Source organism: Xenopus tropicalis, chromosome 7 (assembly GCF_000004195.4).
Source record: "Xenopus tropicalis strain Nigerian chromosome 7, UCB_Xtro_10.0, whole genome shotgun sequence".
NCBI classification, from domain to species: domain Eukaryota; kingdom Metazoa; phylum Chordata; class Amphibia; order Anura; family Pipidae; genus Xenopus; species Xenopus tropicalis.
The window spans coordinates 60,216,589-60,244,031 of NC_030683.2; the positions used below are offsets into that span (position 1 = coordinate 60,216,589).

At 41.6% G+C, this 27,443-nt stretch overlaps 1 protein-coding gene across 2 annotated transcripts in view; it reads left to right on the forward strand.

The window, feature by feature from the left end:
- ftsj3 (FtsJ RNA methyltransferase homolog 3) overlaps positions 1 to 26,163 on the forward strand; it is a 174,627-nt gene extending 148,464 nt beyond the window's left edge. For both annotated transcript variants that reach the window (XM_012967001.3, XM_012967002.3), the window contains exons 21-22: positions 20,215 to 20,309; positions 25,798 to 26,163. In XM_012967001.3, the coding sequence (XP_012822455.1) occupies positions 20,215 to 20,309; positions 25,798 to 25,966 (264 nt within the window). In that variant the 3' untranslated portion in view covers positions 25,967 to 26,163. The remainder of the gene's footprint in view (positions 1 to 20,214; positions 20,310 to 25,797) is intronic.
- The last annotated feature ends 1,280 nt before the right edge of the window (positions 26,164 to 27,443 follow it).

The following is a 27,443-nucleotide window of genomic DNA, read 5'->3' on the forward strand; positions in this document are numbered from 1 at the left end:
TCTCTGCCCTGGTTCTCAGACTATTGAAACATTGTAACACAAGGCAGCAGGCTGACAGACCTGTATTGCTGGAGAAGCAAGACCTTTGCAACATTGTTTAAAATGTAACAACCAGGAGTTCAGCAAATGCTGCTTTCAATAGCAATTACATTTACAAATAACGTTTAAAGCGCTACAAATTTTTAATTATTTCATATTGGAAAGTTGCTTAGAATTATGTTTTTTTTCATTATGCATTTTTTCATTTTTTCATTATTTCATTATGGGGTTGACATGGCCTTCAAGTCTACTAAAAAATCAATAAAACATTATTGAAACCCAATAGGACTGTTTTGCATCCAGTAAGGATTATTTACCGTATATACTCGAGTATAAGCAGAGTTATTCAGCACAAAAAATGTGCTGAAAAACTCAGCCTCGGCTTATACTCGAGTATGTGAGCAGAAGAGAGTACATATTCCTCTAGCAACGCTGCTGACGTTCGATGCACGCGCACCCTCCCCGCTCCCCTGGCTCCTTTGTCTGCCAGGGCCCCCGCTTCGCAGCCTAGCCTCCCACAGGGATCACCCGGACTGGCCTGCCCTCCTTCCCCAGCCGTCCAGCTGCGTCCTACTCCGGCCGGTGAGCCCCGGGCTTTCTTGAGGCTCTTCTCCCAGTGAGAGAGTCGGGCCGCGGGTGACACGCGCTGGATCTCATGCGCATAACGTTGCATCCGGCCCGGCATCCTCCTCAAGTTTCGACTGAGGAGAGGGGCCGAGGCCGCCGTAGATGAGAGAACCGAGGAGGAGGAGGTACCGCTACAAGATGGTGGCAGGGGAGTGAGGCAGCCTGGAAATAATATTCTATAGTGATGGGTGGGGGAGTGTGTGCTCTCTGGCCTGTTATACACATAGGGGAAGCGCTGCAGCACTAATCCTGCCCTAAAGCCTGGCTTACATAGGGCTACTGTATCAGGCGCTATTGTATATACATAGGGAACGGCTTGCCTACCTCACAGTAATGCTGGGCTATAGTAATGCTGGGCTATAGTAATGCTGGGCTATAGTAATGCTGGGCTATAGTAATGCTGGGCTATAGTAATGCTGGGCTATAGTAATGCTGGGCTGTAGTAATGCTGGGCTGTAGTAATCCTGGGCTGTAGTAATCCTGGGCTGTAGTAACCCTGGGCTGTAGAAATGCTGGGCTGTAGTAATGCAGGGCTATAGTAAAGATGGGCTATAGTAAAGATGGGCTATAGTAATACAGGGCTATAGTAATACAGGGCATAGTAATGCTGGGCTATGGTAATGCTGGGCTGTAGTAATGCAGGGCTGTAGTAAAGCTGGGCTGTAGTAAAGCTGGGCTGTAGTAAAGCTGGGCTGTAGTAAAGCTGGGCTGTAGTAAAGCTGGGCTGTAGTAAAGCTGGGCTGTAGTAATTTGGCCTCCCCTCTATGAGGCAGTGCAGTGTAGTAAGACATTTATTTGCAAATGACATAATGAAAAAAGACATACCTTTCCCACCCTAGGCTTATACTTGAGTCAATAAGTTTTTCCAGTTTTCTTAGGTATAATTAGGTACCTCGGCTTATATTCGGATCGGCTTATACTCGAGTATATACGGTATGTTAGTTTGGATAAAGTACAAGGTACTGTTTTTTTTATTACAGAGAAAAAGTAAATCAGTTTTAAAATTCTGAATTATTTGATTAAAATTGAGTCTATGGGAGACGGGCTTTCCATAATTTGGAGCTTTCTGGATAACGGGTTTCCGGATAAGGGATCCCATACCTGTACTATCTATTTTTGCATAAAACCTGAAAGCACGTAGTGTTCTATATTTTTGAAGGGGCACTAATTTGTATACTATTCCTAACAAGCAGACCTTAGGAGACCTGATGCCAGGGATAAGCAGGTATTCATTTATATAGTGGGTGACTCTGTCCAATATGTTATTACTTTAGGAAAATCCCAGATCAGATGGAGAAAACCTACCTCTACCATATTACATTTCACGTATTTAGATCTTTCTATTTTTCCCACGGCCTTAAGTTTCTGAGGAGTAATGTATATTTGGTGAATCATCTTAAACTGGATCATTCTATCCTTGAGTGATATTAAAAAAAAATATAGATTAGCAATACTTTCTTCCCATTGATCCTCATTTAAAGATGGAACTATTGCCAGACATTTACGTTTTGCCTTATCAAATGGAGCAGGGTGTGAAGATTGAATTATGCTATACAATTGTGATACTATTTTGGTGGTGTCTGGAGTTTAGAGTCTAGCTTCCCATGCAATAGTGTAAGTGAAAGTTGGCAGGTCCTGTTTTGGGAGTAGAATGCATGTCTTGACAGTAACACCAAAAAATGAAAGGGTATAAAAGTAATTACTATATAATGGAATGCTGCCCTGTACTGGTACAACTGGTGTGTTTTCCTTAGAAAGACTACTATAGTTTATATAAATAAAGCTTCTGTGTAGCCACGGGGGCAGCCATTTACAGGAGAAAAGGCACAGGTTACTTAGCAGATAACAGATAAAACCCCATTATATTCTACAAAGCTTATCTGTTATCTGCTATGTGCCTGTGCCTTTTCTCCTTTTTCCCAGCTTCAATGGCTGCCCCCGTGTTGACATAGCAGCTCATTTATATAAACTATAGTAGCGTTTCTGTTGCAAACTTACCAGTTTTACCAGCGCAGGGCAACTGTACATTATATTTTAATTACTTTAAAACACTTTCATTTTTTTGGTGTTACTGTTCCTTTAAGTTGTTCTAGTAACACAAAACTATTCTGTCAGTTTATTCCAGTGAGGAATTACAGATTTGAACTTTGCTAGGAAGGGCTCTAAATTCTCATTTACATACACTGACAGATCTGTTGTAACTATAATACCGAGATAGCAGAATCTAGATGTTAAAGTAAGTATGGGAAGTGTTTTCTCCTGCCTCTTGACTACCTAATGGGATTAGTATGGATTTAGTTTTATTTATCCAAAGGCGCTTAGCCCCCTAAATTTTTCAAGTGTCTCTAGTGCAGTTTGTAATATAGTAACATACTAAGTTAGGTTGAAAATATTACTTGCCTAACCGCTAGTTGATCCAGAGGAGGGCAGAAAACCCAATCTGAAGCCTGTAAGATTTTTGATTATATATATATATAAATATATAATATAATATTAATCATCACCCCTCTTACTAGGGTTCTGGTTCTTTTGAAAAGCAGACAAATAACCCACGCCAATAAGTTTATATTAAAATGAACATATTGAATAACAAATCAATGGATTGTTACAATTAAAGGATTAGTTAACAAAACACAATAAGGCCGATTCGCTAAAGTGCGTTAAAACGTGCGCTATTTATAGCATCCAGTAAAATTTTTATCACGTCTAAATTTTCACGACTTAATGCACGATTCACTAAAAGCATACTTGCATTAATTTACGCACTATACTGCATGTGTTATTTTAGTGGCAAAGACTATTTTCGTGCGGTATTTGACGGTACATGCGTTAATCAACGCCTGCATATAAATAGTCGCCATGTTAGCCATTGACAGAACGTGCGCTAATCAACGCCCCGCGTATAAATAATCGCCACATATAAATAGTAACCGCATATAAATAGTCGTGTGAATATACGCACGCCATGTTAGCCATACATGCCAATATTTGCGGATTACTGTAGTGAAAATGACCATTTCCCTGCAAACTGGAGGCTGCATCACTCTAGGGCCAAAACATACTTGAATAAATAACACTGCAAAGTCCATATTTTATTGCCAAAAGCTGATTAACTGTACTTTTCTATAATTACTGCCTGCCTCAAGTATGTGTTAATTTTCGCATAGACTAATGCGATATTTAGCACCTCTAAGTGTTCGTGAATCATGTGTTAGTGTTATTTCGGCGCGCTAATTAATTAATTAATAACCTTATAGAATATACCATGCAGTTTCGGCGTCCAGTGCTCAAACAGGACATTACTGAATTAGAGAGGGTCCAGAGAGGGTCTCGATCCCTATTTAAACACAACTTCAATAAAAAAGAATTTGTTAAAAAAAAATTAGTCTGGCAAGATCTGTTACGCATAAAACCATGCTGGCTCAAACTTATTAGTATTGTTATTTGCAATGTATTTGAGTACCCTATGCCTTATTACCCCTTCCAAAAGCTTTCCTACTACTGATGTCAGACTAACAGGCCTATAGTTTTCAGGTTGAGAACGGGATGCCTTTTTAAATAACAGCACAACGTTAGTAATTCACCAGTCTCTCTGGACCATGCCAGACCTCAATGAATCCTTTGGCAATCACAGAGCTAAGTTCATTTAATACCCTGGGATGAATACATTCCCCTCCTGGACCTTTGTTTACCTTTACATGTTCCAGTCTCTGCAGTTATGACTTTCCAATCCAGGCTACCCCTAGATTTGAGGAACGGAACTTTCATTTGAAGCATCCTAAGTGGTTTTTCACGGTCATGGCAGTAAGGTTGTGAAAATATAAACAATAAGCAACAGCATTATCAAGTAGTCTGTTCAAACATCTTCGATTACCTTTTTCTCTTTTCAACTGTAATTTTTCCACGTTCAGCAATATTCCATTTAGCTAAGTTCAAAGTACAGTTTTTCAATGTCCACAAATTATTCAGTATTTATAACGTGCCAAGTTAAAGGGGTTGTCGCAATGGCTCTGGACTTCTCTATCCCCGAAAAGTTGCGTAGCAGTTTAGCAATGCTGCACCTCCTAAATGTCCCACTTCGCTTTCTTGACTCACCACTAATATTTAAAATGAGGTAAGGGCCAGATAGTTCTTCTATTCCCCCTTTCTCCCAAACTTGATGCACACTTCACGTGCGTTAGACTCAATAGTTGTCCATAGTGCCAGGGAGCTTGGTTAAGACACACCGCTACCAAGATAAAACATAAATAAGAATGTCACTGTTCACACTGAAGTTTAATTACCGGTGTGCATATGTTTATCAAAATGAAGATGTAAGATCTTATATTTTAGGCAAAAACATTTGTATCTGCTGTTTCTGGAAACTGTATACAACAGTGAATTATTTAATTCCATACTCTGAATAGATGCACCTTGAATAGTCACTGGTTCCAAAGTGACGTGTGATAATGACACAGTTTCTTAATATAGCTGTAGCGATGTCATTTTAGTGCCTTTTTAGTGGGAGTGAGGGTATAAAGCTTATTACACGATCACCATTAATTTATCCTTGATAAAGGCCCTAATGATGGCTGGAAAGTTGGATACACAATTTGATGCAATGGGCCTGCACTCCAGTTCTAGCGAAGAACTATTCTTTATTGGTATTAATCACAATTAATACCAATAAAGAATAATTCTTTACTAGAATTGGAGTGCAGGCCCATTGCATCAAATTGTGTTCAATCATTTTGAGATAGCACCCAAAGACATAAAATTTGGACTGAGTACAGATGCTTTAATTTTTTTTTTTTTTTTTTTAAACTTCATAAAAGTATAATAAACTATCAGTAATACCTCACCGGTCTATTTTGTTTGTCAGCTGAGAAATAATCATCACAGCTGTACTTAACAGCTGTTGCTATGTCACATGGCCAACTGAGTGGAAGCTGTGAGCAATGCTAGCCTTCCCATGCCCACCATGTCCTTAAGGACTTTGGTCCTTAAGTATTAGCTTTATTGGGAGGGTAAAGTATTTCAGTTTAAAGAAATAAATTGGGTTTTGAGTGTATGGCATGATTGAGAGTGGAAAAAATTGCAAATCTTGTCTGCTTTTACCAATATATTAAGTGCGCGACTAGAGGAGAGAGAACCTTGGATAAACTATACACGAACATCAAACAAGCCTATAGGGCTAAACCTCTAGCTCATCTCGGTCAATCGGATCATGTGTCGCTGTTTCTGATACCTACGTATACTTCTCGCAGGAGACAAGCTCCAATTACGACCAGGACTGTTACTACATGGCCCGCGGATGCCTCTATACAATTGCAAGACTGTTTTGAAAGAACAAATTGGGAGATCTTTAAACAACAGGATCTGGAGTCCTATACCTCAACAGTTCTGGATTACATTAGGTTCTGTACAGATAATGTCACCAAGGATAGAACGATGAGGATTTATCCAAATAGGAAACCCTGGATGACGAGGGAAGTGCAGAAACTACTAAAAGACAGGAATATTGCTTTCAGAAGTGGGGACAGAGCGCTCTATAGCGTGTCGAGAGCCAACCTGAAAAGAGGCATCCGGGAGGCAAAGGCAGCCTATAGAAAGAGGATAGAGGAGCATCTGAGGAGCAATGACACCAGACAGGTGTGGAGAGGCGTTCAGCATCTCACCGGCTAAAAATCCAGCAATACTGGGATCACTGAGGGAGACGCTTCTGTAGCAGAAGAGTTAAACATCTTTTTTTGCCCGTTTTGAGGTGCCACAAACAGCTGGAATATTGCAGTCACCCAGGTACAGTGAAGAGGTGTTTACAGTGGGAGAGGTGGATATGTGGCAGGTATTGAGAAAGGTAAATCCAAGGAAGGCCGCTGGACCCGATGGCGTGGCTGGAAGGGTGTTGAAGGTATGTGCAGAGCAACTGGCCGGAGTACTTACAGAGATCTTCAATCAGTCCCTCTCCCAGGCTTTTGTTCCATCTTGTCTCAAGGCCTCCATCATTGTTCCGGTGCCAAAAAAATCTGGTACAAAGAGCTTGAATGATTTTCGTCCAGTGGCACTTACATCTGTTATCATGAAGTGTTTTGAGAAGCTGATTCGGAATCATATAATTGCGTGCCTGCCAGTAGATTTAGATCCATTCCAATTTGCTTACAAGGCAAAAAGATCTACTGAGGATGCCGTGGCTACAGCTCTTCATGCTATCTTGACTCATCTGGAGCAATGGGGGAGTTATGCGAGGCTGCTTTTTGTGGATTTTAGCTCGGCGTTCAATACCATACTTCCACAACGATTAGTGTCCAAATTGGCAGTTTTGGGTCTTCCATCTCTTACGTGTAGCTGGATCTTGGACTTTTTGTCCGGTCGCTCTCAGAGGGTTAGACTGGGCTCACACATCTCAAACGCTCTATGCTTAAGCACCGGCTCACCCCAGGGTTGTGTATTAAGTCCGCTATTATATACCTTATACACATATGATTGTGTTCCTACACACTCTGGAAATAAAATCATTAAGTTTGCGGATGATACTGCGGTGATCGGACTTATCTCTGGAAAAGAGAGTGAGATGGACTACAGGGATGAAGTGGAACGGCTGTCAGAGTGGTATAAAGACAATAACCTGCTCCTGAACATTGAAAAAAACAAGGAACTGGTCATTGATTTTAGGAAAAAAAAGACCAACGTTGAACCACTCATCATTGATAAAATGCAGGTGGAGAGGGTTTCAGTGTTTAAATTCCTAGGAATGGAGTTGGAGGATGATCTGACATGGAGTGTAAACACTAAGGGGCTGTTAAAGAAAGCGCAGCAAAGACTGTACTTTCTGAGAGTTCTGAGGAAAAACCATCTACCTAAAAATCTTCTTCTTGCCTTTTATCACTGTTCCATCGAGAGCATACTTACGTATGGACTATGTGTGTGGTTCGGTGCCTGCACCTCCAAAGAGGTTAAGGCACTTCAGAGGATGTTAGATCTGCAGAGAAGATAATTGATTGGCCGCTCCCAACCCTGGAACACATTTACATCTCCCGTTGCCGGAAAAAAGCTCTGGGCATTGCACACGACCCGACTCACCCTGGCCACTGTCTCTTCCAGCTCTTGCCATCAGGGAAGAGATCTAGAGCATTTAAAGCCAGAACTAATCGTCTGAGAGACAGCTTTTATCCAAGAGCAATTATGGCTTTAAATATGTAACAGTAGACTGATATTATCTTTTACTATGCCACTGCTTTGAGTTGTTGCTTGCTTCTTTTAAATCTCGTTGTTTACTATGTGACAATGACAATAAAGATATATTCTATTCTATTCTAACCTTTTCCTTGTAGTGTGAAGGTAAAAAATTTCCCTCTGGTCACAATGTCCGCTCGGTAGGAGAGACCAATAGTTAAAGTCTTGGAGACCATACAGATGTGGTAAGTTAGAGTTTTTCCATAGTGTAAGAAACTAGTTCTAAACAGATTGTGGTTATAGGGGATTCATTTATTAGGACAGTGAATAGGCTAGTCTGTTGTCCGGATCCCCGGGGTGTTTTTTTTCCCATAAAATGAATGATTTCTTCACCAAGCACAATATCCAAGGCTATTATGATATTAAAATCTACAATTGGTATAGATATTGGTGTATGTATAGTTACATACAGTTACATGAAAAAGTTTAGGAACCCCTCTTAGCCTGCATAATAATTTACTCCACTTTCAACAAAAAAAGATAACAGTGGTATGTCTTTCATTTCTCAGGAACATCTGAGTACTGAGGTGTTTTATGAACAAAGATTTTTAGTGAAGCAGTATTAAGTTGTATGAAATTAAATAAAATGTGAAAAACTGCCTGTGCAAAAATTTGGGAACCCTTGTAATTTTGCTAATTTGAATGCATGTAACTAACTGCTCAGTACTGATTGCTGGCAACACCAAATTGGTTGGATTAGCTCATTAAGTCTTGAACTTCATAGGCAGGGTTGTCCAATCATGAGAAAAGGTTTTAAAGGTGGAGATTTGCAAGTTGTGCTTCTGTTTGACTCTCCTCTTAAGAGTGACAGCATAGGATCCTCAAAGCAACTCTCAAAAGCTCTGAAAACAATGATTGTTCAGTATCATGGTTTGGGGGAAGGCTACAAAAAGCTCAGAGGAATGTAATTCAGGAAATGGAAGGCTAGATGCTGTGAAATGGAAGGCAGTTGCTGTAAATCTCTGGCAGGCCAAGAAAAATACAGGAGCGGCATATGGGGAGGATTGTGAGAATGGTTACAGATAATCCAAAGATTACTTTCAAAGACCTGCAAGAACATCTTGCTACAGATGGTGTATCTGTACATCGTTCTACAATTCAACACAATTTGCACAAAGAACATCTGTATGGCAGGGTGATGAGCGAGAAGCCCTTTTTGCACTCACGCCACAAACTGAGTTGCTTGTTTTATGAAAAAGCTCACTTAGACAAGCCACAGTCATTTTGTAACAAAGTGCTTTGGACTGAAGAGACAAAAATTTAGTTATTTGGTCATTACAAAAAGAGCTTTGCATAGCGGAAGAAGAACAGCGCATTCCAAGAAAAACATATGCTACCTACTGTCAAATTTGGCGGTGGTTCCATCATGCTGTGGGGCTGCGTGGCTAGTTTAGGGACTGGGGCCCTTGTTAAAGTTGAGGGTCGGATGAATTCAGCCCAATATCAACAAACTTTTCAGGATAATGTTCAAGCATCAGTCACAAAGTTTAAGTTACGCAGGGTTTGAATATTCCAACAAGACAATGACCCTAAACACAGTTCAAAATCTACAAAGGCATTTAAGGCAGAGGGAGAAGTACAATATTCTGGAATGGCCATCACAGTCCCCCGACTTGAATATCATGGAAAATCTATGGGATGATTTGAAGTAGGCTGTCCATGCTCGGCAGTCATTAAATTTAACTGAACTGGAGAGATTTTGTAGCGATGAATGGTCAAAAATATCGCCATCCAGAATCCAGACACTCATCAAAGGCTATAGGAGGCATCTAGAGGCTGTTACATTTGCAATATATTGGGGTGCCCAAATTTATGCACCTGTCTAATTTTGTTATGATGCATATTTTCTGTTAATCCAATAAACTTTGCCTGCTGAAATACTACTGTTGCTATACAGCAATCACACATGCTACACACACATGCTATACAGCAGTGCTGTCCAACTTCTGTGGTACCGAGGGCCGGAATTTTTCCGACCAACGTGGTGGAGGGCCGATAATGGAAGCCAGTTTTAACCACTCCCCTTTTTTAAACCGCACCCTATGCTGCCTGTGTGTGCCATACTCTGGCATTCTTGTTTTTAATGGATGAATAAAGATTGAATTTTAGAAATATATCCTGCTGTCCAGTGTGTCTGGCGTTACCGTTACAAGTTTGTGCCATACTCTGCTTTCCCTACCCTGCCTGTGTGTGCCATACTCTGTCTGCCCTATGCTGCCTGTATGTGCCATACTCTGCCGGTATGGCACACACAGGCAGCATACAGTGACACAATGCTGGCACTGCTCCTACAGTCTGCACAATAACTATATATTAAAAAACTTTTTAATTGCAGTACCACCTCAGTATATGTTCTTCTTGTAGTGTGCAGGGATTATTTATGTGTTCCTACTGCTCCTAGGTCTGAGGTGTGAACAGACGAACAATATGGGTGATTACAGACTGAGCCTGAGGTGTGAACACAGCAGGGGGTGAACAATGCAGAGATTAAAAGGTGTGAACAACACGGGGGATTACATTTTTAAACAATACAGGGGGATTACAGCCTTGAATATGAGGTGAGAACTATGCTTACACAAGAGTAAGCTTTTAAGTTTTACACAAGAGTAAGCCATCAAAGCAGCCAGACAGGTGGGGGGCCACACAGAGGGGGGTCGCGGGCCGCCAGTTGGACAGCACTGCTATACAGCATCATACACTAAATCACTTAGACACATTTAAATTATGTACATACGTAATCTATGCCATGTAGTAATTTATTGTTCTAAACTTTGTTGCTGAGTTCCCTAGTCTAAGGCACGAGCTGGCGTTACTTTTGTTACCATGGTAATGGGTGCCGATCTTTCAAGCACATCCCACATGCCCGACTGAGCTCTAAACTTTAGAGCCATGAATAAAAGTAACATGCCTTCTTTATCTAAGGTTGAAGTCACTGCCAGATTATACAAGGATGAAAGACTTGAACGTTGTTCTCTATTTAAGAAAGCGCGCTCTGCCCCAAACAATAACATAAGGGTTTACAAAGTTTGCTATTCTGTACCTTGAACGGATATGTTTCTGTTGTTATATAACATAATATCCAGGGCACAGGCCCTTTTATGACACTCTTAGCTACATGATAGCCTGTGGAGTTTATTACATTGTTGCCCCTTCTTTCCTCCTAACAGTCTTGGTTACAATGTATACGTTTGTATGTTTCGATGACTAACAGGACATATGCATTTTGTTAGCCTTTTATCTTTAACTTTACTTTCACTTTGATTTTATTCACTTTTGTTTTTTGTTATTGTTGGTGATTGATGTCCCTGCACAGTGATGTAAGATCACGTCAGCCTCACTCCTTCCCACCACAGAATGTTTTTAAGGCACTGTGTTTGATTTATTACATTACATTAACATTTATTTATAAAGCGCCAACATATTCCACAGCGCTGTACAATAAGTGGGTTACATACATGGACATACAGAGTAACATATAAAGCAATCAATAACCGATACAAGAGGTGAAGAGGGCCCTGCCCAAAAGAGCTTACAATCTACAAGGTGTGGGAATGGGCATGACCAGAGTTGTGAGAGGTGTGGCACAGGGTATTGCTAAACTAGATTAGGGTAAGCGTCTCTGAATAAATGTGTTTTTAGAGATCTCTTGAAGGCAGAGAGATTGGGAGAAAGTCTGATAGTTTGTGGGAGCGAATTCCAGAGAAGGGGGGCAGCCTTTGCAAAGTCTTGAATGCGAGCGTGTGAGGAGGGAATGAGAGAGGAGTTGAGGAGCATGTCAGTAGAGGAGCGTAACAAGCGGGTTGGATGGTACCTAGAGATGAGTTCAGAGATGTAGGGTGGGGCAGAGTTATGAACTGCTTTGAATGTGAGGGTCATTAGTTTGAATTTTATCCTGGATGGTAGGGGAAGCCAGTGCAGGGATTGGCAGAGTGGCACAGCAGAGGAGGAGCGGTTGGAGAGGTGTATGAGCCTGGCAGCAGTATTCATTATTGACTGGAGATGGGACAGTCTTTGGAGGGGAAGGCCAATTAATAGGGAGTTACAGTAGTCCAGGCGAGAGATTATAAGAGAGTGAATAAGAATTTTGGCAGCATCTTGGGTGATAAATGATCGGATTTTGGAGATATTTCTTAGGTGAAAGTGACATGATTTGATGAGTGATTGGATATGAGGAGTGAAGGACAGGGCAGAATCAAGGATAACCCCAAGGCACCGGGCCTGGGAAGATGGGGTGATGGTAGAATTGTTAACTGTTATAGATACCTCGGGAACAATGTGGGCATTGGATGGGAGAAAGAGAACCAGTTCAGTTTTAGAGAGGTTTAATTTAAGGTAACGTTGGGACATCCAAGTGGAGATAGCGGACAGGCAGGAAGGGACGCGAGTTAGAAGCTCTGGATTGAGATCAGGAGAGGAAAGATAGATCTGAGTATCGTCAGCATAGAGGTGGTACTGAAAGCCAAAAGAATTGATTAATTTGCCAAGTGAGGAGGTATAGAGAGAAAATAGTAAGGGGCCCAGGACATAGCCTTGAGGAACCCCGACAGAAAGAGGCAAGGGAGAAGATGATTCACTATTGTAAGAGACACTGAAGGATCGATCTGAGAGATAAGATGAAAACCAGGATAAGACAGTGTCACGAAGGCCAAGAGAGCGGAGAGTCTGGAGGAGAAGAGGGTGATCCACAGTGTCAAAAGCAGCAGAGAGATCTAGAAGTATTAGTAGTGAGTAGTGTTTTTTGGCTTTAGCCGATAGGAGGTCATTTGTTAGTCGGGTTAGAGCAGTTTCGGTGGAGTGTTGTTGTCTAAAACCAGATTGTAGGGGATCCAGGAGGTTATTGTCTGAGAGGAATAGCATCAGTCGGTTGTATACTAGGCGCTCAAGCAGTTTGGATATGAATGGGAGCAGAGAGATAGGTCAGAGGTTAGTAGGATTGGAGGGATCAAGGGAGGGTTTTTTCAGAATAGGGGTTACCAGTGCATGTTTCAGTTGGGAGGGAAAGATTCCTGTAGAGAGCGAGAGATTGAACAGATGAGTTAAGGATTTGATAAGACAGGGGTTGGCATTGCATAGAAGTTTGGTAGGAATGGGATCAAGCGGGCAGGTAGTAAGGTGAGAGGAAGACAACAGTTTTGAGACTTCCTCTTCAGTCACTGGGGAGAAGGAGCCAAGAAGAGACTGGGTAGCATGTAGGGAGGGAGGGGAATGGTTATGGGGATTAAGTTGTGCAATGTCACTTCGGATGGTGTCAATTTTATTTTTAAAGTGCTCGGCAATAGCTTGAGCAGTGACTGAAGCACACGGAGGGGGGGGGAGGAGGGGACAGCAGAGAGTTAAAGGTAGAGAAGAGTTGTGCAGGTTTTTTAGAGAGGGAGTTAATAAGTGCAGTGAAGTAGGTTTGTTTAGCTTGGCAGAGGGTGGTGTTGTAGGAGAGCAGAGCAGATTTGTAGCTGCAGAAATCTGACTCTGACCTTGATTTGCGCCAGCGGTGTTCAAGTGCACGTGACTGTTTTTGGAGGGATTTGGTATGAGCAGTGTGCCAGGGTTGGAGTGGTTTGGGCCTCATGCGTTTAGTCTTGGCAGGAGCAAGCTCATTGAGGGCAGTGGTGAGTGTGCTGTAGTAGACAGAGGTAGCTTGATTAGGACAAGAGACAGTTAGGATGTTAGAATGAAGAGAGTCAAAGGAAGAAGAGAGATGTGACGTGTTTAGGGATTGCAGGTCTCGGTATGTGTATGTTTGGGGGACAGCAGAGGGTGTAGAGGGAGTTAGAGAGAGTTGAAATGTGAGCAGATTGTGATCAGAGAGGGGGAAAGGGGAGTTAGTTAAGTTGAACAACATTTTGTAAATATAAGATCCAGGGAGTTTCCATTAGAGTGAGTGGGGGAGTCAGAGCACAGAGATAGCCCAAAGGAGGATGTCAGTGAAAGGAGTTTAGAGGCAGCAGGAGCATTAGGATTGTTAACAGGTATGTTAAAGTCACCTAGTACAATGGATGGGGAGCCAGAGGAAAGGAAGTAAGGAAGCCAGGCAGAAAAGTTGTCAAAGAATTGTAAGGTCGGTCCAGGAGGTTGGTATATGACCGCAATGCGAAGCGAAACAGGGGAGAAGAGCCTAATAGAGTGAACCTCAAATGAGGAAAATGAAAGAGAAGGAGGAGGTGGAAGGACTTTAAATGAATAGCGGGGGGAGAGAAGGAGTCCTACCCCACCCCCTGCCCTGTTTCCAGGTCTGGGAGTATGAGTAAGGTTTACCCCCCCTGAAGGACAGAGCAGCAGGTGAGGCAGTGTCAGTAGGGGAAAGCCAGGTCTCAGTTATTGCAAACAAGTTAAGTGATTTAGCGATGAAAAGGTCATAGATGGAGGTGAGTTTGTTGCAGACGGAGCGGGAATTCCAGAGGGCACAGGAAATTTGAATAGAAGCTTTGGGTATAGGGGTAAGGGTTCTGTACTTTAAAGGGGTACAGGGTGGGTTTGGTGAATGTGTCCCTAACAGAACAGGGATGGGGTAAGGGCCGGGGTTGGGGGAATTGTCACCAGCAGCAAGTAACAGGAAGGAGAGGAATGCAAGGTGAGAGCGGGATTTGTATGTTCTTGTTTTATGTGAGGAGAAAGAGTTAACTGGGGTTATGGAGCAGAGCAATTTAAAAACTTCATGTGCTGAGAGGGAAGGAGAGGAGAGTAGAAAGGCAGTGATTGTTATATCTTTCTGACTGGATGGAGGATGTGGCTGGAGATGTTTTAGGAAACATGAAAGTGCAAAGAGGAGGAAAGCAGGATAAAACATTTTGGGGTAGGAAATAACAAACTACCATGAATAAGCAAAGTTGTTTTCTTGCGATTCCACGTTGTTCAGTGTTGATTGGAGATAGTTTGGAGCCTTGTCAAAGCCTTGTCCAACTGCCTTGTTTAACTGCCATTTCCTTCTTCCTAGCACTTGGGAAATGTTGGCACCAGTGCCTGCCCCTGACACTAGTGCCATCCCCAAGGCTGCATCTGAATTTATATGCAGTTGAAAAGCCAGAACCTGATTGACTAATTAATCAATTAAACAATCAGGGATCAAAGTAAATAGGATGTGTGGGGAGGGGGAGACTTTTACAAGCACCAGAACCAGGTTTTGGGGCTGTAAAAATATCTCTTGCTCACTGAGGAGTGGACACAGATGTGAGTTTGAAAAAGGCTAGTGTATTAGGCAAAACGTCAGTCAGAATAAACACCGTTTTTTCTTCATCCCTGTGAGTCCGATCCTCTTCTTGCTGTATATATATACAGTGGATAAAAAAAAGTCTACACACCCCTGGTAAAATGTCAGGTTCATGTGCTGTACAAAAATGAGACAAAGATAAATAATTTCAGAACTTTTTCCACCTTTAATGTGACCTATAAACTGTACCACTCAATTGAAAAACAAACTGAAATCTTAGGTGGAGGGAAGAAACCCAAAAAAACTAAAATAATGTGTTTGCATAAGTGTGCACACTGTTCTGTCCTACCTACGTATTACCCTGGGGCAGTTTGTAGTTCGACATACAGGTAAACTCCTCCCTTCATCAACTCACTGAGACAGTTTGGTAGGCTTCAGTTTATTAATAAACTGGGGAAAGAGAAATATGCAGCATTTACTATACAGTAAACAAATACAGTAAACAAAACATTATGGTTTATATATCTACAAACACATAAGAGATGAGAGGCATCTGAGTGGGGGGTAAGGCCTAGATGCCTGGGCAAGAACAGATGTGCCCTGAAGTGACCGCACATAAACAGTTATAAACCAGATTTAAGGTATAAACATGGAAGATATATGCTTGTATTATTAACCTAGGGGCTAGGGATGGATGATACCTACCAACGATGCTTCCACAGGGCTGGATTGGGGTAGGATTATGCAGGATTGCTATTGCACTGTTAATGCTGCTAAGATGGCAGCTATACTGAACCTTTTCCTGTATTACCCATGGTCACATGGTAAAGTACGGTAGGCTGAAAAGGACAAAATCGCAACATATACCTCAAGAAACCGCAAGGTGGTGCAATGAAACAATAAAACAATGCTGGAGGCATAACACACACCCTTAAACTAATACTTTGTTGAAGCACCTTTTGATTTTATTACAGCACTCAGTCTTTTTGGGTATGAGTCTATCAGCATGGCACATTTTGACTTTGCAAGATTTGCCCACTTTTCTTTGCAGAAACACTCCAAATCTGTCAGATTGCGAGGGCATCTCCAGTGCACAGCCCTCTTCAGATCACCCCACAGATTTTCAATTGGATTCAGGTCTGGGCTCTGGCTGGGCCATTCCAAAACTTGAATCTTCTTCCAGTGAAGCCATTCCTTTGTTGATTTGGATGTATGCTTTGGGTCATTGTCATGCTGAAAGATGAAGTTCCTCCTCATGTTCAGCTTTATAGCAGAAGCCTGAAGGTTTTGTTCCAATATTGACTGGTATTTGGAACTGTTCATAATTCCCTCTATCTTAACTAAGGCCCCAGTTCAAGCTGAAGAAAAACAGCCCCCAAAGCATGATGCTGCCACCACCATGCTTCACTGTGGGTAATGGTGTTCTTGTTCTTGTTTTTGCGCCAAACATATTTTTGGAATTTTGGCCAAAAAGTTCAACCTTGGTTTCATCAGATCATAACACCTTTTCCCACATGCTTTTGGGAGACTTCAGATGGAATTTTGCAAAATGTAGCCTGGCTTGGATGTTTTTCTTCGTAAGAAAAGGCTTTCATCTTGCCCCTCTAACCCATAGCCCAGACATATGAAGAATACAAGAGATTGTTGTCACATGTACCACACAGCCAGTACTTGCCAGATAGTCCTGCAGCTCCTTTAATATTGCTGTAGGCCTCTTGGTAGCCTCCCTGACCAGTTTTCTTCTCATCTTTTTATTAATTTTGGAGGGACATCCAGTTCTTGGTAATGTCACTGTTGTGCCATATTTTCTCCACTTGATGATGACTGTCTTCACTGTGTTCCATGGTATATCTAATGCCTTGGAAATTCTTTTGTACCCTTCTCCTGACTGATATCTTTTCACAGTGAGATCCCTCTGATGCTTTGGAAGCTCTCTGTGGACCATGGTTTTGCTGTAGGACACGACTAAATAAATGTCAGGAAAGACCAACTAGAGCAGCTGAACTTTATTTGGGGTTAATCAGAGGCACTTTAAATGATGGCAGGTGCATGCTGACTCTAATTGATTTTGAATGCGATTGCTTAAAGGACCAGTAACACAATTTTTTTACATTTCAAATATACATTTTATACACTTTAGCTAATATATATATAACAGACTGAAATTTAAATATGATAAGTGGTTATTGAATAAAAATCATTACCTTGGATGTATAGGGCACAGCTGAAAAAGGCGATGTGGCGACTTCCTGTTAAAACCGGAAGTTAGTTTCCTGCATTTTCCAGCGTGAGGAGACTGCTTTAAAAGTTATTTATAGATTTTTTTTTTTTGTACTGGTTAGGGAGAGGGTTGGGAGATGGAGGCCCTCTTATCTCCTGCTCTGTTTGTTTTTCTGTGTGAGCGGAGCGAACTGCTGACATTGTACGGGGAGAGGGAGGGGGTAGGGGGGGAAGCTGCCCGGAAGTGTGACAAACGAAGTGCTGCAGCCTGAGCCCTGAGAATACCTGGTAATGGTCCTTATTTAAAATCTACTTATGCTATTAACATTTATGTATTTTAAATATGCTAATAAAAGTGTGTAGAAGGCATAGGTCTAATGTAAAAAAATTGTGTTACTGGTCCTTTAATTCTGAACACAGCTACATTCCCAGTTAGAAGAGGGTGTGCACAATTATGCAACCACATTATTTTAGTTTTTTTGGTTTTCTTCCCTCAACCTAAAAGATTTCAGTTTGTTTTTTAATTGAGTGGTACAGTTTATAGGTCACATCCTAGATCTGAATGAATGAAAATGAAATATTCTTATTAAATATTTTGTTCTTTACATAGTTGAATGTGCTGACAAAATCAGACAAAAATTATCATACTCAAAATTAAAGTGGAAAAAAAACACTACAGGCTGATGTAATGTCCTTAAAACAAGTCAAAATGAGGCTCAGTAGTCTGTGTGGCCACATGCCTGTATGACCTCCCTACAACGCCTGGGCATGCACCCACACAAATGGCTCAGGTTGTGCAGCTCATCCAGGATGGCACATCAATGTGAGCTGTAGATTAGGCCGTAGGAGGGCAACAACCCAGCAGCAGGACCACTACCTCTGCATTTGTGCAAGGAGGAACAGGAGGAGCACTGCCAGAGCCCTGCAAAATGACCTCCAGTGGGCCACAAATGTGCATGTGTCTGTTCAAACGGTCAGAAACAGACTCCATGAGGGTGATATGAGGACCTGACGTCCACAGGTGGGGGTTGTGCTTACAGCCCAACACCGTGCAGGACGTTTGGCATTTGCCAGAGAACACCAAGATTGGCAAATTCACCACTGGCACTGTGTGTTCTTCACAGATGAAAGCAGGTTCACACTGAGCACGTGACCGACGTGACAGTCTGCTGGAGGCAGCAGCATGACTGGTTTGGCAGTGGGTCAGTAATGGTGTAGGGTGGCATTTCTTTGTGGGGGCCGCACAGCTCTCCATGTGTTCGCCAGAGGTAGCCTGACTGCCATTAGGTACCGAGATGAGATCCTCAGACCCCTTGTGAGACCATATGCTGGTGCGGTTGGCCCTGTGTTCCTCCTAATGCAAGACAAAGCTAGACCTCATATGGCTGGAGTGTGTCAGCAGTTCCTGCAAGACGTAGGCATTGATGGTATGGACTGGCCCGCCCGTTCCCCAGACCTGAATCCAATTGAGCACATCTGGGACATCATGTCTCGCTCCATCCACCAACGCCACGTTGCACCATAGACTTTCCAGGAGTTGGTGGATGCTTTAGTCCAGGTCTGGGAGGAGATCCCTCAGGAGACCATCTGCCACCTCATCAGGAGAACGTCCAGGCATTGAAGGGAGGTCATACAGGCATGCGGAGGCAACACGCACTACTGAGCCTCATTTTGACTTGTTTTAAGGACATTACATCAAAGTTGGATCAGCCTGTAGTGTTTTTTTACTTTAATTTTGAGTGTGACTCCAAATCCAGACTTCCATGGGTTGATAAATTTGATTTCCATTGATAATTTTTGTGTGACTTTGTTGTCAGCACATTCAAACTATAAATAAAAATATTTAATAAGAATATTTCATTCTGGCTGGATAGTGAGTGAAGGCCAAGTGGGGTGAAGCAAACAGATTTAATGCAAACCAAACAGAACAAAAGCATAACAAAAATAAGAGTCAATATACAGGCCTGTGATGAGGCAAAGAGTCCGGTAACAGGCAAGATGGTCAGGGCTGGCAGAAGACTGGCAAGGTCCGTAAGGTAGGCCAAAGTCAGTGGCAGGCAGCAGGTAAACAAGATCTAGTATACAGGCCGAATGTCAAACCAGGGAATACACAGAAGATGGTACCAGGTGGGGACAGGAGAACAGGATCATCGAACCAGGCAGGGAATGCAGGAATCATGGATAACAGGCTCAGGAACAAAGATGATTGAGCAACTGTCCATTGTAAGGAACTGGCTTATAAAGTCCCTTAATTGCTTAACCAACAACACTTGTGGTTAACAAGATGGGTGGAGACAAAAGGGAAACCCGGTAGAGTTGCTGGATGCACATCAGGACACCTAAGTGGGTTAAAGCAGTCCCAGTTCAGCACATAGTCCCAGTTCAGCACATAGTCCCAGTTCAGCACATAGTCCCAGTTCAGCACATAGTCCCAGTTCAGCACATAGTCCCAGTTCAGCACATAGTCCAAAGTTCAATTCCCCATGGATCCTGACAGCCAGTCAAACACCAATCCTCCTTGGCTTGCTCTCCCATGATACCAATTTGGTTTTTGTTTTTCATATGGTGGCATTGGACAGCCATGGCCTAATATTTGCTCTGTGTAGCTGCACTAAGGCCAAAGCTGTGCCTATCAGTGCAGCTACAGAAAGCTGAATACATCAGATCTGCTTCTGTCTGTCTGACTGACTAAATACTGGACATATAGAAAAGTATTTGATAAGCAAAGTGTGCCCTTGCCCTGAGATTACATTTACACTAAGGCTGTTCTGTTTAAAATCATTAGGCTTGTCTGTTACTGACAAGTTATTTTGTTTTGCTTGTCTTTCTAGGTGTCTAATTAGTGCCATGATTTACATAGGAATTTGTGTTGATGGGCTAAGTTTCTTGGTCTGTGATAGGAGAGATACAACACTTACTTGACTTTTCTGTCCACTTGAATAATAATTCTGCCTTGTTATTTCTATTTCCAGACTCTTAAGAAGATGGAACAGATAAAAAAAAAGGCTGAAGCAGTGGTTAACACCAGTGACATATCGGAGAGAGAGAAAGCTGCACAGCTGCGTAGGTGAGGCACATTTTAAATTCTATATTGCATCATGTTTTATTAACATTTAATAATACTTTACAGTTAATTGCCATAGACTACTTTATTATTTTATATATTGCAGGCATTCCGCAGCACTTTACAAAGATTATCATTCATATTAGTCCCTGTCCCAGTGGGGCCTACATTTTAAGGTCCTTATCACTTACACACATAAAATACCATACAGTGGTGAATTTTTTGGGTTGGAACCATTTACCTTCCTCTGTTTTTAGGAGAAGGTAAGCTTATTACACTGGTGGTGCCAAAATGTTAGTGAGAGAAATCGTCAAGTTTTTGTCCCTGTGCCAGTGCTTGTCTTGAGAGGAACTTGCATCAGCCCCTGGAAAAACTGTACTGGCATTTACTTGCCTTCTACTTGTCTGGGCATACAAGCTTGCACAGTAGAATAAAACGTCCCAGTTTTATTCTGCTGTGTATGCTGAATGTAAATTCTGAGTATAAGCCGATCCGAATATAAGCCGAGGTACCTAATTATACCTAAGAAAACTGGAAAAACTTATTGACTCGAGTATAAGCCTAGGGTGGGAAAGGTATGTCTTTTTTCATTATGTCATTTGCAAATAAATATCTTACTACACTGCACTGCCTCATAGAGGGGAGGCCAAATTACTACAGCCCAGCTTTACTACAGCCCAGCTTTACTACGGCCCTGCTTTACTACGGCCCTGCATTACTACGGCCCTGCATTACTACAGCCCAGCTTTACCATAGTCCAGCTTTACCATAGCCCAGCATTACTATGCCCTGTATTACTATAGCCCATCTTTACTATAGCCCTGCATTACTATAGCCCTGCATTACTATAGCCCTGCATTACTATAGCCCAGCTTTACTACAGCCCTGCATTACTATAGCCCAGCTTTACTATAGCCCTGCATTACTGAGAGGTAGGCAAGCCGTTCCCTATGTATATACAATACAGTAGCCCTATGTAAGCCAGGCTTTAGGGCAGGATTAGTGCTGCAGTGCTTCCCCTATGTATATAACAGGCCAGAGAGCACACACTCCCCCCCACCCCTCACTATAGAATATTATTTCCAGGCTGCCTTACTCCCCCGCCACCATCTTGTAGCGGTACCTCCTCCTCCTCGGTTCTCTCATCTACGGCGGCCTCGGCCCCTCTGCTCAGTCGAAGCTTGAGGAGGGTGCCGGGCCGGATGCAACGTTATGCGCATGAGATCCAGCGTGCGTCACCCGTGGCCCGACAAGCCCTCACTGGGAGAAGAGCCTCAAGAAAGCCCGGGGCTCACCGGCCGGAGTAGGACACGGCTGGGGAAGGAGGGCAGGCCAGTCCGGGTGATCCCTGTGGGAGGCTAGGCTGCGAAGCGGGGGCCCTGGCAGGCAAAGGAGCCGGGGGAGCGGGGAGGGAGCGCGCGCATCGAACGTCAGCAGCGTTGCTAGAGGAATATGTACTCTCTTCTGCTCACATACTCGAGTATAAGCCGAGGCTGAGTTTTTCAGCACATTTTTTGTGCTGAAAAACTCGGCTTATACTCGAGTATATACGGTAAGTAAAATGTTGGCTCAGATATGTTTTCACTCTTTCACTGCCAGCCGTTTTGGACAAAGCGGAACTTCTACCGCCAGACTGTTTTTGAACATTTTGCACTGTTTCACTTTATGGGCCTTTCCTCGGGGGGACTTTTAGTTTACCCAGGAAAACTATATATTGTTTTTTTCAGGACAACCTAAGCTTTCAAAATATGGAATGTAATTTCGGAAATCAGTTGTAGTTTCATGCATAAAATAATTTTTGTTTCTGGTATATGTGTTTATATTATGGAAAATATTTTTTAGACATTTGGAAGCCTATATCTTGTTACAGAATTGGAATTACATACATATTCCACTCCATATTTTTTATAGGTTTACCTAAGTATGTAGCATGTAGGGGCCCCAATGTGAACATACCCCATATGATCTGCCATTTCTGTCATTTCCGCAAAATCAACACATTTACATCATTTTGTTTGGGATAAAGCTAGTCAAAAGTACACTCACCCCAGAAAGTCATATATTTTTGGAAAGTACATATTCCTCCATATCTAAAATGGGTACCCATGTCTTTCTACTCCAAAGTACCAAGTCGCAAAGGTTTCCTAAGTTTGCCGATTTTTATGACATTTCCAAAAATCACCTCAAAACTTCCAATATGCAGCATCTTATTTTCTATAGGTCATTAGGTATCAAAATAAATCACCCTAAATATGAACCCCAGAGGTCTACTGAACAGTTTGATGCACACTGTCCATAGGTTTATCAAAGCACATGGCACTTAAAGACCCCAAAATATACCTTGTGCACACTAATTTCATGGCTTACCTTGACCTAATTCATAAACACATGGCAGTTTTATGTGGGATAGAAACTGAAAACCATATATTTTTACACATTCTGACAAATCCAACATGGGTAAAGAGTCCTTTCTACACCAAAATACTAATCTGCAAAGCTTTCCTAAAGTTAGTGGTTTGTATGAAATTTCAGAAAATCGCCTAAAAATTTAGCAATTTGCCGCATTTACCTCACACTATTTTTTGCATACAAAGGCAAATCACCCCAAATAGGATCACCAGAGGTCTACTGAACAGTTTGATGCCCCACATGCATAGATTTACCAAACTATGTGGCATACACGGGCACCCATATAAAAATAGTGCATATGAATTTTCACATATGATACTCAGGCTAGTGCAATTTTTGCACCCGGTATGTGTATTATGTGCCATAAGACCCCCTAACAGTGCGGAGACCCTAGAAAACCATACATTTTCCGAAAGTACACATTCTGACAAAACAAAAATAGGTAAATACATCTTTCTACTGCAAACTACCAAACTACAATGCTATGCTAAACAGAATGGTTTTTATAACATTTCTGAAAATCTTTACAAAGCTTGTATTTTACCTCATTATGTACCCCCACAATTTGTATTGTAGCAACATAAAACACTCTAAATATGAATGCCAGGGGTCCACTGAAGAGTTTGATCCCCTATACGCTTAGATTCTATGCATAGATGTGGTCCACAGAGGAAGCCAAATTGAAATACAGCAGACAAAATGTCCATGTGCAAAGACAAGTAACAGAACAATGTGAAATGCAATAAAATTGCTAAAAGCCAAAAAAAAAAAAAACTAAAATCAATGTTTTTTCCCTACTGATATCTGCAGTCACAGTTTGAGTATTTTGGCTTGGGCAAATTAGTTCTACAAAGTCAAGCGACCAACAACTATGCATAACTGAAAATGCAATAAAATGGCTAAATTTGCAATATAATGACTAAAAATGCACCACAATCACAGTAAATGTAAGGTATTGCGCAGGGGTTTAGCGAATTCGCTATCCGCAATGGCAATAAAACAATTTTTTCAGGCAAGAAAAAAACCAATGCGATAAAAAAAAAAATTACAAAATTGCCTAAGTGTGCATGTACACTAGGCAAAATTTGTTTTGTGTGCAAGTAAGTGTGAGTGCTGTAAATGTGTGAAACCCCCCCCCCAAAATGTATGTGTGCATGTAAGTACAAGTGTGTATTAGTGTAATAAGTGTGTGATTGTGTGTGTAAGATGGAGATCATAGGAGAGACGCAGGGACAGCAGCTGCAGTCGGATCAGTGAGTGGGCGGTGGAGGAAGGGAGGGGGAGAGCAGGATAGGCCATACACGTAGAATCTACGTGTCTGGCTTTTCCTATGGGGGCCCCTGGGCGATCGCGCCCCCCCACTAGTTACCCCCCTGTGCTCATTGTCTATGGGATTTTTTACCTTGCGCTCATTCTCTGCACTCAGATTTAGCGCCAAGTGCAGAGAACGACTGCAAGATAAAGAAAACGTAGCTCCTACGTGCTTGGTGCCTAACGTCTTTTTATGCCAGCACGTAGGAGGTATGTCATTGGCAGGGAAAAGGTTAAGTAAGTAACTCTCTTTCAAGCCATCCCTTGGAATTTGGACAGGCACTAAATTGTAGTATAAATCATGGCATATGTGTACTTGCTAAATTGTCCCAATCTCATTATGCTTGTAATAATATTTCTTGTTTTTGGACACGGCCCCCTCACAATTGATATATTAGATTTCCTCATTAGCGTTCTTAGAAAGTATCTGTCCACTGTGGTGTTTTACCTTTGTTAAAATGTGCTTTTTGCAGGTAGTCATTTTTCAATAATAAAGGTTTTCCTATATTTCCTATATTTCATTTACACTAGGTATTCTAATTGCTTAAGAACCCCATTACTATGCTTGACAATATTAAATACAAAAATGAGTGATTGGAACACTGAAAGGAAGACCTATGCATGCCACCATTACATGGGTATGCTGGTGCTTTTCTTTTTAATTTTCAAAAGCTGTGGTAACACAGAAGGCGCTATTCTCTCAGACATATAAAGAAAATATCACAACCAGCACCATGGGTCTTGTGTTTCAAAAAAACGGCATTTTATCATATTTATATGTAGCAAGATTGTGATATTACAGGTATGAGACCTGTTCCAATCCAGAATGCTCAGGACCTGGGATTTTCCGGATAAGGGATCTTTCTGTAATTTAGATCTACATAACATAAGTCTACTAAAAAACATTTAAACATTCAGTGAACACAATAGAATTGTTTTGCCTCCAATAAGGATTAAGTATACCTTAGTTGGGATTAAATACAAGGTACTGTTTTGTTATTACATGGAAAAAGGAAAAAGGAAATCGGTTTTAAAAATTTTAGAAAATATTTGCTTATAATGGAGTCTATGAAAGATGGCCTTTCCTTAATTCAGAACTTTCTGCATTTTTCAGATAACTGATCCCATACCTGTATACAGGTTTTTTTTTTTTGTTTGTTTGTTTGTTTTTTAAATACAACACCCTTGGCTGACACTGATTTATTCTTTGTATGTTATATTTCTGTGCACAAGAGCAGCTACATGGTAATAGATAGATAATCTTGTACAGGTATCGGACCCCTTATCTGAAAACCCATTATCCAGAAAGTTCCAAATGACAGAAACGTCATCTCCCATTTTAATCAAATAATTCACATTTTTAAAAATTAATTCCTTTTGTCTGTAGTAATAAAACAGGTCCCAAGCATTCTGGATTACAGGTCCCACACCTGTACTGTACATTAGATATCTTCAAGATTGGGCTGGCTGGCTTTTTAGTAAGTGGTAAAATACAGGATTATTGAAAATAGCATTAAATCCAGGGACTTGGCCAATTGTCTTTTTTTGGGAATTTTTCCCCCTCTGAAGTTTTATATAGACACAAATGGTTAAACACAATTAACTTAATAGATGTGCCTTTTTCAAACTAAATTGCTATCTGCAGACATGTATTCATAAATAGTCTATGAAAAAGTAGACTTTAGGTCACCATACACAGTACATTGGGTTGTTTTGAGGGTGATGGATTTAAAAATAACTTTTGGTTTGTTTTGTTTTGCTTTGTTTGCAGTATATATAGAAAATGTGGCCTGGGCAAAGAGAAGCCTCAAGTTACTTATCTTGTGGCCAAGAAGGGAGTTGGACGTAAGGTTCGCCGGCCAGCTGGAATTAAGGGCCATTTCAAGGTTGTAGATGGAAGAATGAGAAAGGACACAAGAAGCCAGAAAAGAAGAAAATAGTGAATTAATTGATCAAATTAGTGCTTAAAAGGTTTTTTCCTGCATTTTTACCGTCTTGTTTAATGGTAAAAAAATTAACTGATGACTTTGTAATCACAACCAGTACAAGATCAGAGAGACAAGGCCATATTACTATAGCCCCTGCATTCTTGTTTAGGATGTAAATAAATAAAATAAGGTTGTCATATTTCCATGTTTTTATAATAGTATCTGCACATATCTTTTCACTATCAATTAACATCCTTTTATATTTTGCAGGGGTTTTGTTCTAGGTTCTAATGAACCACAAATCATGATTTTATTACTGATTTCATGACTTTATTACGTGATTTTATTTTTATTTCCCAATGACAAAGTACATTTTATTGAAGCGTCTTAATCTCTGCCAAGTAGTCATCTACAACATCAACTTGATAAGTTTTTGTTCTGCATTTAGATACATTTCTACCAGTTCTCCATCAGCCATATGCTCCAGAGAATGTAAAAAGCAGAGGTTTCACAGCTTTTCCTGCCATTTGGGACACAAATAAGGGGTTAACTGTGAATAAGACCCAGTAATAAGGCAAATTCTGAAGACCATATAGAGCAGTTCTGTCCAACTTCTGCTGTACCAAGAGCCGCTAATGGAAGCCAGTTTTGACCACTCCCGCTTTTTAAACCACACCCATTTTATCACAATGGTGGTAGTGCAGCAAAAACCCAAATGCTTGCAGGGATATCAACCATCATTTATATGTGAAAGAATTATATTATGTCATATTAAGAGACACCCTTAAATCCATATGCCTCCTCCTCTACTGTGGATAGCACAGCAACCCCCAGCACATAATTATACACATCTTACGGACCATTTAATGGCTATTTCCAACTGCTAACAAACTCCCAGAACAAACCCCTGCCAGGTTCACCTCCCACAGGCAGCACAGTGCAGGCAGAGTAGGGCACACACAGGCAGTACTCTGCCTGCCCTACCCTGCCTGTGTATGCAATACCCTCCCTGCCCTATGCTGCTTGTGTGTGCCATACTCTGCCTGTCCTACCCTGCCTGTGTGTGCCATACTCTGCCTGCCCAAGGCTGCCTGTGTGTGCCATACTCTGCCAGCCCTTAGCTGCCTGTGTGTGCGCCATACCCTCACTGCCCTATGCTGCCTGTGTGTGCCATACTCTGCTTACCCTATGTTGCCTGTGTATGCCATACACACAGGCAGCATAGTCCAGGCAGTCTGAGGTGAACAATGTGGGTGATAACAGCCTGAGGTGTGAACAATGCAGAAAGATTTAGAGGTGTGAACAACACGGGGATTACATTTTTAAACAATACAGGGGCATTACTGCCTGAATCTAAGGTGAAAACCATGCAGGGGGCCAGTTAATCTTAGTACTGATACCCTTTAAATTCTTACACAAAGGTAAGCCATCAAAGCAGCCAGACAGGTGGGGGGCCACCAGTTGGACAGCACTGGTATGGAGAATCAAA